Here is an 11907-nt window from a genome sequence, read left to right as displayed (position 1 = left end):
TCCTTCCCCAACTGCCAACACCAGCCAACCCTCACCTCATGTGATTCCTTGAGTTGATTTCAGCCATTTCTCTTCCCACACAGCTCCACAAAGGCCAGAAAATGTTGGTACCCTAAAGAGCGTCAGTCACATAGCTGGCACTCAAGAAACAGTGTTTCCAATTAATGGACAGAGCTTCAGGGTTATCACTTCACGTAATGTCCATCAACACCTCCCTCCAGCCTGTGCAATCTGTACTGTGTACTGCAAGTTCAGTTTTAGCCAAATCAGCATCCTCTGTACAGTCACATCTGGGTCCAGCCTGGATCAGCCTCCCTTGGGCTCAGGCTTCTGCTCAACGCTGCTCAGCAGTTGGGCAACACTTCCTCCAGCTCTGATCAGGACCCGTTGGGGAAACAGTTCCTCCAGCCCGAGTCAGCAAGTTTTAGGGAGAAATCTCCGTGGGCCCAATCAGCACCCTCTGTGGGACAGCTCCGACCAGTCCTGATCAGCACCCCCGATGTGGACAGCTCCTCCAGCCCAGCTTCCGTAGGAATCACGCAGCCCTCGGCTGGAGACCTCAACGCTTCTGATTACCTGGGACGCCAGTGCTGCTCCTGGGGCCGCAGCCACCCCTCCACGAGCCCCTGTCTCCTTGTCCCACCTCCCCAGACCAGTTAACCAGAGGTGTGCGGGCCGACGTCTCCATCGCAGTTTCCTCGTTTAAGCTCTTAGCGCACGAACGGATCCCTCATCCCCACCAATCCGCTTCTCACCTTCCCCCGCCCCGAGGAGACCAAACCGCACACCCGATCCTTCCCCAACCGAGTCTCTCAGTCAAACCATCTCGTCTCCACCAACCAGCTTCCCCGCCGGCCCCTTCGCCCTCCCCCCGGGTCCGCCCTCCTCCCCTCCCCCCGGATCCTCCCTCCTCCCCCCCGCCCCCCCGCCGGCTCGCGCTGCCGCGGTGTCCCGGTGGCGAGGTGTGCCGGCAGCGGGGTGTCGCAGGGCGTGTCACGAGGTGACTCGGGGCGGGCCGAGGGCGGGCGGGAGGGCGCGACGAAGGGCGTGCGGGGCTGTGGCTCCAGGCACCCCTCCCCCGCCGCGGTCGGCAGGCCTTTCCCGGGAGAAGATGGCGGATCGGGCGGAGATGTTTTCTCTTTCCACCTTTCACTCGCTGTCGCCGCCAGGCTGCAGGTACGCACTTGGGCGCCCCGGGCCTCGGGAGGTCCCTCCCTTCCTACAGCCCTTTCTCCGACCCAGTCTCCAGACTCCTCCGGCCCGACCCTGCCACCCCACCCCCATCGCCTTTGGGGACCCAAGCCCCGGACCCCTCGTTGGTCCTGAGGCTCGTGACTCCTGCTCCCCATCCCCCACCCACGGGTTCTGGCTCTCCCCCTGTGTGTCCTCCCCTTAGCCCCCTCCTCCAGCCCCAATGACCCTCCCACCCCCAATTCCTGTGGGGTTCCAGGGCCGCACCCAGCCCGAGCCGCCGACCCCTTAAGGGTGGAGGTGGTGGCCGAGCCTCAGAGGCCGCAGAATGCTGGGTACACCCTCTGTGCTTGGCAGTGTCCTTTTGGCCTTGCTGGGCCTCTTCGGTGGAAGCCTGGCCAGGTCTGCAGGGCTCAGGGAGGAAGAGAGTTGAAATCAAGCCTGGAGCCTGGGGGAAGGGGCTAGGGTGGGAAGAGGGGCTAGCCTGGACCTCTGGGTGTAGGCCTGCCTTGAGAAGGATTGAGGGACAAAGTGGCCAGACTGTGGGCCTAGAACAGGCTCGACCCCCTCCTCCTCCTGCTGCTGCAGCTTCAGCTCCCCCTCCCCCTCCTCTGCTCAGCCTGACTCCCCTGAGGCTGAGGCTGTGACCCAGAGGGGCCTGAGTGGAGTGCAGAGGGAGGAGAGGCTGCTGGCTCTGTGAGGGAGGAGGGCTGGGAGGAGGGCTGGGGGGGCTGGTGGCTCCTCTGAGCTGGTCATGGCTCAGATTGTGGGGGAAATCCATTGCAGAGCAGAGCTTGAGGTTCATGGCAGGATGTGGGTCTGGGAGTTGGGGGCTCTGGACACCATGGAGCCTCGGAGCTGGGAGGGTCTCCCTTGGCCCCTGCTTAGGACCGGCTCCCAGACAAGGGTCCAGGGCGGGTGGCTCTCTCAGGAGCCCTATGCTTGCTCTCTCACCCCGGTCCCCTCTCCAGGCCTCCTCAGGACATAAGCCTGGAAGAATTTGACGATGAGGATCTGTCCGAGATCACCGATGACTGTGGTCTGGGCCTCAGCTATGACTCGGACCACTGCGAGAAGGTGGGCAAGGGGCTGGGGGCAGACTCAAGGCAGAGTCTTGCTTCAGCTCTGCTTAGCGTTCCCCTGGGGTTTGAGGGTGGGTCCAAGCTCAGCCTTGAAACAAGGGGTCCTCTGACCTCCCGCTCCCCGCTGGCCTCTCGACCAGGGTCTTCCTTGATCTCAAACCTCCCTTTTCCTAACAGACCATAGGCCCTCCACTCGGGACCTTCCCCGGCAGTCCTCGCCTGACCCGCACCACTGGGCTAGGTTGGGAGAGGGGAGATGTGCCTCCCCTGTGGGGCCCTCTGTCCTCAGAGCATGTCCCAGAAAGATCTGTCCCCTTCCAGCTGCTGTCTCACTTCATCTCCTCCCCAGCCCTTTCCCCACCTCTCAAGCCACCCTCTATCTGCCTCATGCCAACATCCCTGAATCTTTTTTCTCTCCATCTTTTGCTTCTCTTCCTCCTCCCTATCTCTCCACATCCCCCCCCCCCCGCAATTGTGGCGTATGGAAGTTCCCAGGCCAGGGATCGAACCTGTGCCACAGCAGCGACCCAAACTGCTGCAGTGACAACACCGGATCCCTAACCCACTACACCACAAGAGCGCTCCTACTCTCCATGGTGTTTATTTCATTCAAGAACATTTCTGAGAATCTCCTGTGTGGCAAGTGATAGGGGCTTCCAGGTGCCTGGGAGGAGAGCAGGACAGGTGTGGCTCTTGCCTTTAGGAGCTTGTAACCTGGTGAAGGAAAAAGACATGCGAGAGGCAATAGCCACCTGAATCTCCACTACTGGATTCCAATGGGAGGGGTGTCATGGGGTGCAATGAGGGGAACCCACTCGAGACTGAGGCCACGGGAGAGATTTTCTGGTGGAAAGGGTGCACAGCCATGCCCTTAGGGAAGACTAGCAGGAGCTGGTAGATGAGGGAGATAGGAGGGGATGAGGAGAGGAATTGGTGGAAGGGATTAGTGGGTCAAAGCCCCCGAGGTTGGTGCAAACTTGGTGAACCCTGGGTGCTGGCTGTCTTGGCTTCATGCATTCACTTGATATTTACGGAGCTTCCACTGTGGGCCAGGCCCTGTTTTCGGTGGGGGGCAGGGTCCATCAGTGTACAATGGCCCTGATGGGGCCTGTTCTGGTGGGGTTGCAGCTTGCTGGGGAACACAGTCTCCAAACCCTACAGGGAATGAGTTGTGTTAAAATGCTATGGAGGAAAAAGTGCTGGTGTGACAATTTAGGGGCGAAATGAGGCTGGCATGTGGCTTGGGGCCACTCTGAGAATCCCTGTCACCCAGGCTTAAGAGTTTGGACTCTTACTTACCAAGAACTGGAGTGATCCTTATGTGTCGCAAGCAGATTTTTTACAAAGCTGTGCTCTTGGAGCTCAGAATGAACTGGAGGGAGGCTTCCCTCCCTTGACTGACAGCTTCCTGCCTCCCCCTGTCCTGGGACCTGGGACCTGGGTCACTGTCCCCCTCTGGCCTAGCTCTGCCCTGTCCTTCTTTCCTCCAGGACAGCCTTTCCCTAGGGCGTTCGGAGCAGCCGCACCCCATCTGCTCCTTCCAGGATGACTTTCAGGAGTTTGAGATGATTGATGACAATGAAGAGGAGGAGGAAGAGGAGGAGGAGGAGGAGGAAGAGGAGGAAGGAGAAGGGGAGGGCATGGAGGGAGGAGGGCCCGGCTCAGAGACCGCTGCTCTGGAGCCCCTGATCCCCTCCCCCTCCCTGGAGGAGCCCCACAAGCACCGGCCCACCACGCTCCACCTGACAACCCTGGGAGCCCAGGTGAGCACCCAGGCTCAGCTAAACCCCAGTTGCCACCATCTGGGACTCTGGTCCCCAGGGCAGCCTATGCCACCCACCACCCCCGAGAGCTGGGGCCTCTCCTCAGCGCTGCTCTCTCTCCCCCCACTCCAGGACTCCCTGAACAACAACGGAGGGTTCGCCCCAGCGCCTCCAGACTCCTGGCAGGAGACAGTGCTGTGCCCACCCCCCCAGGAGCCCCTCAGAGGTGAGCCAGGCAGCAGGTGGGAGGGGCCCGGGAGGTGCGGGAGGGAGGAAGCGGGGTGGGCTGGCTGATGCCTCCCATGGCTCCGCAGACCCGCCCGTCCCCATCCCGCCCACGGACATGAGCCCCTGTGGGGCACAGCCTCCTGTGCGCCCAGATTGCGACCTGGAAGGAAACCAGCCCGCGGGCTCCCCGGCCCAAGGCGGGGCCTCGCCCTCCTCGGATCCAGGCATCGAGGCCGACCTGGGGAGCGGCTCCAGCACAGGCCGTGGGGGCCGGCGAAGCAGCCAGGAGCTGTCCTCGCCCGGCTCCGACTCTGAGGACGTGGCGGGCGCGCGCCTGGGCCGCATGATCTCGTCCATCTCCGAGACGGAGCTGGAGCGGAGTAGCGACGACGGCAGCAGCAGCAGCGGCCGCTCCTCACACCTCACCAACTCCATCGAGGAGGCCTCGTCACCGGCTTCCGAGCCGGAGCCGGAGCCTCCGGGCGAGCCCCCGCGCCGCCCCGCCTTCCTGCCCGTGGGGCCCGACGACACCAACAGCGAGTACGAGTCCGGGTCCGAATCGGAGCCGGACCTCAGCGAGGACGCTGACTCGCCCTGGCTGCTCAGCAACCTCGTGAGCCGCATGATCTCCGAGGGCTCCTCGCCCATCCTCTGCCCCGGCCAGTGCCTGTCTCCCGCCGCGCGCCCTGCGGGGGAGCCCGAGGCAACGGCCAGCGGAGCCCCCGGTGCGCCCGAGCCGGCCGCCGGGCCCGGCGGCGGCGGCGGCGGCGGCGACGTGGAGCTGGTGGACATGGAGACGCTGTGTGGGCCGCCGCCCCCCGCGCCCCCGGCGCCTCGGCCCGGCGCTGCGCAGCCGGGGCCCTGCCTCTTCCTCAGCAACCCGACGCGGGACACCATCACCCCGCTGTGGGCTGCTCCGGGCCGCGCGGCCCGCCCCGGCCGCCCCTGCTCGGCGGCCTGCTCGGAGGAGGAGGACGACGACGACGACGAGGAGGACGACGAGGAGGAGGAAGCTGAGGACAAGGCCGGCCCTCCCGGGGGCAGGGGCGCAGGCCCTGCGGCGCTGGACGCCTCGCTTGTGTACGACGCGGTCAAGTACACGCTCGTGGTGGATGAGCACACGCAGCTGGAGCTGGTGAGCCTGCGGCGCTGCGCCGGCCTGGGCGACGACAGCGAGGAAGACAGCGGCGGCGAGGCCAGCGAGGAGGAGGCGGGCGCGGAACTCCTGGGTGGTGGACAGAGAGCCGAGGACACCTCCCCAGACAGCCCGGACCTCACCTTCTCCAAGAAGTTCCTCAATGTCTTTGTCAACAGCACCTCTCGATCTTCCAGTGAGTGGGAGGGGCAGGGGGGCGCCCCCGGCTGGCTCCTCCCGGGGCCCATGCAGGTCCCCAGAGGGTGGTGGGACTGGGCCTGTCCGCAGATCCTCATGCGGTGGGCAGTCTGGAGGGGCTGCTCTGCCCCCAGGCCCTGTTGAGGGTTGAGGGGCGGTTGAGGGGCGGGGCGCTGGGCGGGGCCTTCGAGTGCGGCCCGTCCTCGCCCCTCCCCCGCCCCTGAGTCTGTGTCTCCCTGTTTCTGTCTCTCAGGCACCGAGTCTTTTGGCCTTTTTTCCTGCCTGGTCAACGGCGAGGAGAGAGAGCAAACCCATCGGGCCGTCTTCAGGTACAGCCTCTCCTCCTGCAGCTGGGGACCCTTCACCAGAGTCTCTAGCCACCCCAGGACACTAGTAGACACAACTCAGCCAGTCCAGCCCCGGCCGCAGTGACCCCCCCCCCCCCCCGGCCTGATTCAGGTTCATTCCCCGCCATCCGGACGAGCTGGAGCTGGATGTGGATGACCCGGTGCTCGTGGAGGCTGAGGAGGATGACTTCTGGTTCCGAGGCTTCAACATGCGCACAGGGGAGCGAGGTGTCTTTCCTGCCTTCTACGCCCACGCGGTGCCCGGCCCGGCCAAGGACCTGCTGGGTGAGGCCCCATTCCCAAGGGGTGTCTTGTCATCCCAGACCCCTCTTGCTTGCCTGACCTAGGCCCCTTGTTATCCCCCCAGGGAGCAAGCGGGGTCCCTGCTGGGTGGAGCGCTTCGACGTCCAGTTCCTGGGCTCCGTGGAGGTACCCTGTCACCAGGGCAACGGTATCCTCTGTGCAGCCATGCAGAAGGTCAGTCTGGAGGTGGGCGCCCCCAGCCCCGCAGGCTGGCACAGCCCTTGGAGGCCCCAGGCCTCGGCCTGCTTCCACAGAGGGTTCTAGAGGATGCTCAGGGGCCTGGGCCCCCACCCCCGATTCAGAGGCCTGCGTAGACAGGCCGAAGGCAGAGCTCAGCAGCTGTCCGCCATCACTTTCGTGCTCACCCCTCCTCCTCTTCAGCCTGTCCTATTCTTTTTCTTTTCTTAGGGCCGCACCCACAGCATATGGAGGTTCCCAGGCTAGGGGTCAAGTAGGGAGCAGTAGCCGCCAGCCTACGCCACAGCCGTGGCAACGCAGGATCCAAGCCGCATCTGTGACCTACACCACAGCTCACCACAACATGGAATCCTTAACCCACTGAGCGAGGCCAGGGATTGAACCTGCAACCTCATGGGTCCTAGTTGGATTCATTACCACTGAGCCACAACGGGAACTCTAGCCCATCCTATCCTTGTCTGAGAGTCTTGATCGACTCTCAGACTCTTCCCTAGGCGTCACGTACTCACTCATTCATTCCGCAGTGGACATTGACTGAGTGCCTGGCCATCTGCTGCCCTGTGACTGGATAGGAGAGCAGTGGGGGAGCAAGGCAGTCCTGCACGCATCCAGCTCATGGGCCAGGCGTGAGGAGGCCGGGATCAGTAGGGCCACGGTCCTGGGGAGGAATGGAGAGAAGAAGAGGCAGGATGTCCTGAGACGGAAGAGTGGCCAAGACCATGCTCACATCTTCCAGAATCAGTGCCAGGAGCCTTCAGGCCAAATCTAGAATGTCCTACCAGGAGGGATAGATACCCTTGTCGGCCCTTGAGACCCCTCTCCTCTGACTTCTTCTCCAGATTGCCACTGCCCGGAAACTGACTGTCCACCTGCGTCCTCCTGCCTCCTGTGACCTTGAGATTTCTCTTCGGGGGGTCAAGCTGAGTCTAAGTGGAGGACCCGAGGTGGGGGCGTGGGGGCCTGAGGCACAGGGGAGGCTGGGGGTGGGGTAAGGCCAGAGGGTGCGACCAAGGCGTGTGCAGCGGGGGTGGCAGGGGCCCCGAGCCGCTGCGTCTAACTCTGCTGGCTTCTTCCACCTCTGTTCCAGTTCCAGCACTGCAGCCACTTCTTCCAGATGAAGAACATCTCGTTCTGTGGCTGCCACCCCCGCAACAGCTGGTAAGACCCCGACCCACCGCACGGGCTCCGCAAACCCTGAGGGCGGCCCTACGCAATCCCACCCTCCACCACGAACAGCCGTTTGGCTCCAGCATTGAGTCCCCGTATGGTGCCCACAGAGACACATTTGGGCCGAGGAGACGCGTTTTAGGCAGGCTCCCATCTGGTCTCGGTGGGCAGACAGACATACAGACAAGAAAATGCTAGAAACATCTGTGGGGGTTCTGGTGGACGTCTGTTTGGGGCTCCCCGAGCAGACCTGCAGAGAGGCAAGGGACTTAGGGGTCGACTGAAGAGCACGCTGCAGACCTTGAAAGACAGGTAGGTGACAGGGTGGCAGCCAGCTGAGCTGAGGCTGTGGGTGAGGGGCGCTTTGGGGGTAGCTTGGATGAGGCTGGAGGGGTACCTTCTGACGATGCCTAGGGGCTTGTACTTAAACCTCACTGGTTTTGGGGTCATGGTGTGACGCAGGTTGACCAGCCGGCTCTGGCTGCTGGGCAGAGGAGAGGGACCCGAGTGCTGCTGGCTGGAGGCCAGGCGGCTGCTGAGGTTATCCACCTGCCGTGTCCTTTATGTCCTAAGGCATTTAGGAGGTGGGGCAGGCAGGGCCTGAGTAGATTGGATGTAGAAGCTGACCTGGAGGGCATAACACCTGGGTGTTGGGTGGTTGGAAACCCACACACCAAGAGAAGAGGCACAGCGTGAATGGGGCTGCAGGCTGGCGATGCAGTATTCGGGCCCTGACCAGGTGCAGTGAGACCCCAGCGGCTACTAGAATGTGGAAAGGAGACGGGGGCGGGGGGAGGAGGTCTGTTTGCGAGCAGGTAGACAGCTTTGGTCATGAGGCAGGCAGGATAGCCAGGTGGAGTGAGACGAGGCGGGAGTGAGCGGGGAGGCATGAGCATGAGTGTGGGGTGGGCCACAGCCCCCCTGCCCGCCAGGCTCCTGCCCAGGACGCCGGGGCCCTAGCTGAAGGAGAGGGGAGGCGCTCACCACTGAGGCAGACAGAGCCAAGCAGAGTCTCAAACGGACCCCCTGGTTGCGAGGAAGCAGGTCCTTAAGGGAGGCAGGATGCGGGAAGGCCACACTGCCCTGGGCCTGAGGCTTGTGACAGATGCTGAGGCCGGCACGTGTGTTGTTGGACATTTGCAGTAAGAGTGAGCCACTGTCTGCTGGCTGGCTGACACGCCACAGGGGCAGAGCTGTGTGGCTGCTTCTCCACTGAGGTGGGAGATGGTTTAGATGCTGCTCTGAGGCCTGGAGAGCTGGGGTAGAGGGCAGGGCTCAGGCCAGGCGGTGGGCGGAGCTGTCACCACAAGGACCGAGCTGCACAGCAGCCCACAGCCCACAGGGATGGTGGGCCGAGGGGGGGCATGGCTAAGGAAGGAAGGACAACAGAGGGAAACTGTAGATGCCACAGGCTCAAGCCTCCAGGCTGGACACTGACCCAGATGTGGTTCCATGAGAGAAAGATGAGTGGCTCAAAGGCTAGGAACGTCCTGAAAGCTGCTGACCTGGCCCAGACCTTCCTGGTATTTGTTGCTCTAGAGCCAGCCCAGTCCCCACAGTGAGGAGGCACAGGGGGACAGTGTCAGGTGTCTCACTGCAAAGCAGGTGCCGAGGTGATCAGGAGTGGGCCAGGTGCACTGTGTCTGGACAAGTTGGGCACGTGTGGTGTCTGAGATCACGGCAGCCTTGAACACTCCCCGTGCACCACAGACTGGCTGTGTGTCTGTGGGCAGGTTTCCAACCTCCTCTGTGCCTTAGTGGCCTCCTTTAGAGGCTTTCTTCCAGGGCTGTTGTGAGGTTTTTGGCGTTAATCATACAAAGACCTTGCTTAGGATGGTACCTGGCACGTGGTAGGCAGCATCTAAGTGCAGTGGCCATGAATGCGCTCATCCAAACACGGCATTTGACAGGTTCACGGTCAACGTGAGCACGCTGTCCTGGCAACGATGCTGTCACACGGGTTCCCATCTGGCGGACCCGCAACCCCTAATCCCACCCTGTGTGTACTGGATTAGCCGAAGTTGGAGGATCTGCACTGTGCTCCTGTAGGATTCTGACGTTTCTTCCCTCTGGACAATCATTTTTATTAATGTCTTGATGAGAAAAAGAAGGGCAGATTCAGGAAAGGCATACATGGAACAGAGCTGGGGCAGCCGCTGCATGAGTGGCAGAGCCAGGGTGCTGCCTCTTCTCCGGGGAGACAGCTGTACACATTGGTGCCCACGTCGAGCCCCACAGCAGAGCCTGGAAAGTAGCTGTGGGTTTGCAGGACCAGAGGTGGCGCTGGGCAGGCTCAGGGTGCCAGGTGATATGATGAGGAAGTTGGTGGAGATGTGGCGTCCAGAAGACAGGGGAGAGGCCTTCCTCTGTGGTCGGAGCTGGGGGTGGGGGGCACAGAGGCAGGTGGACACTCTGCGGTGAAGAAATGAACACAGGGCAGTAACTCCTCACAGAGCCCAGCACTGTTCTTGGACAGGGACCCACAAAGGGGCCTCACACCTTGAAATCAAGTGACCAGCACCCCGCCCCAAGCCCTTCGTTCCTGCCGCTTCTCTCCAGTCCCTGGGGGCTGAGGCGTGGGGCCACATCCCTTGACGTTTCTGTGTGCTGACCCACCCCCACCCCCCCAGTTATTTTGGCTTCATCACCAAACACCCTCTGCTGAGCCGCTTTGCCTGCCACGTCTTTGTCTCCCAGGAGTCCATGAGGCCTGTGGCCCAGAGCGTGGGGTGAGTGGGTCTGGAGGGAGGTGCAGGATGAGGGGTGGACCGGTGGGCAGTGATGGCTGGGACTGCAGTGGGGATGCAGAACTAGGGCCGGGTGCCTCTGGGGGGAGTGGGCTGGGAGGTTGGATGGGGATGAGGTCTGGGGAGACAGGAACGGGGAGGAGGGCGAGAGGGAAGGTCAGATGAGAGTGGTGGGGGTGGAGGGTTGGGGAGATAATGGGTGGGACGCTTGGGTCAGGAGCTCTGGCGGGGGGTGGGGTGGTCCTGGGCATGGAAATGGCACAGGCAGGGTGCCCTTGTGGGTACTGAGGCCAGACAGTAAGGAAAAAGGTCTGTGCTGTGGACACAGTTGCCAGGCCAGGAGGACTGAGGCAGGATGTTGGGGGGGCGGGGGCGGGGCTGAGGACCCCTCTCCTCTGCAGCCGCGCCTTCCTGGAGTACTACCAGGAGCACCTGGAGTACGCCTGCCCCACAGAGGACATCTACCTGGAGTAGCTGCCCGCCACTCCCCTGCTCCAGGAGCAGCTGGGCTGGGAGTGTCTCAGGAGGCCCCCTCAGCTTTGGCAAGGACTGGACCGGGGGCACATGGGACCTGACATCCAGGGGGTCTCCGGGCTGTGCTGGGAAGCCTCCTCCTTGCTCCCCAGAGGCTGTTGAAGAGTGGAGCCTGCACCTCCGCTTCCCCCGATCCATTCTCTCTGTGTCACCCCGGCCGCCCTCCTCTCTCCTCCTGTCTGTCTCTGCTCCTCTGTGCCTGCAAACTCTCGTCCTCTGCTCTTTACTTTGGGGTCAGAATTGGGAAGCTCCCACGTGACCCCCACTTGCTCTTCCCCCTGGGATTTATAAAGGAATTTTAATTTTTATAGTGACTATCAAGGGATCATCCCATCTTCGAGCTTAGGGACAAAGAGAGCCCCCCATACTGCCTCACTTGGAGCTCGGGGATGCAGGGAGGGGCTCCCCAGAAGGGCCTGGGGGAGACGAGGAGTAGTTGATGCTCACCCCAAGCCCCCAGACTGCTAGGAGGAGGGTGCCCTGCCGGGGCCCCGGCCACACCAGCATCTGCTTTGCCGCTGCAAACACTTCCCACAGTCCAGCACCTCAATAAACTCTCTGCTTGGTGTGACCTCGTGTGTTTCTGGGGTGGCGGGGGTGCAGATACAGGTGCTGCCCGTGGCAGTGTGCGCGAAGACCCCAAGGTAATGGAGTCGTGAGACGCTTACCTTTTCGGTGCTCTCCGAGCTCATGCCGGGGATTCCGTCTCCCCAAAAACATGTGACTGGCCAGCGAGGAATCTGAGGCCAAAGGGAGAGTCCCTCGACGTGTGTTCTTTCTCATGCCCTGGAGTGCTGGCTGGGGAGTGCACATGCCGTGCGTGCTCGAGAGTGTGTGCAGCTTGTGCGTGAGTGTGTGTGAGAGACAGAGAGTGGGGGTCAGTCTGCTTAGATCTTAAGATTGGCATTTTAAAAATTCCCTGCAGACAGAAGAGGTGACTCTGTCACTATGCCCTGGGTAACTGTAGAAGCGCCTCCTGGAGAAAGGGCTGCCCTGGCCCCTTGGCCATGGGTG

At 62.3% G+C, this 11907-nt stretch overlaps 1 protein-coding gene across 1 annotated transcript; it reads left to right on the top strand.

Annotated features, from left to right (window-relative positions):
- Positions 1–1048: 1048 nt before the first annotated feature.
- On the top strand, positions 1049–11457 carry MAPK8IP2 (mitogen-activated protein kinase 8 interacting protein 2). The gene is made up of 12 exons (XM_047785846.1): positions 1049–1176; positions 2163–2268; positions 3764–4036; positions 4169–4262; positions 4351–5595; positions 5851–5926; positions 6057–6229; positions 6312–6421; positions 7285–7389; positions 7533–7603; positions 10243–10341; positions 10761–11457. The coding sequence occupies exons 1-12, from the start codon at positions 1112–1114 to the stop codon at positions 10831–10833; spliced, it is 2490 nt and encodes an 829-aa protein (XP_047641802.1). The 5' UTR covers positions 1049–1111; the 3' UTR covers positions 10834–11457.
- The last annotated feature ends 450 nt before the right edge of the window (positions 11458–11907 follow it).

The sequence above is a fragment of the Phacochoerus africanus genome, chromosome 7 (assembly GCF_016906955.1).
Source record: "Phacochoerus africanus isolate WHEZ1 chromosome 7, ROS_Pafr_v1, whole genome shotgun sequence".
Classification (NCBI taxonomy): Eukaryota; Metazoa; Chordata; class Mammalia; order Artiodactyla; family Suidae; genus Phacochoerus; species Phacochoerus africanus.
This window is presented reverse-complemented; position numbering and strand designations above follow the sequence as displayed.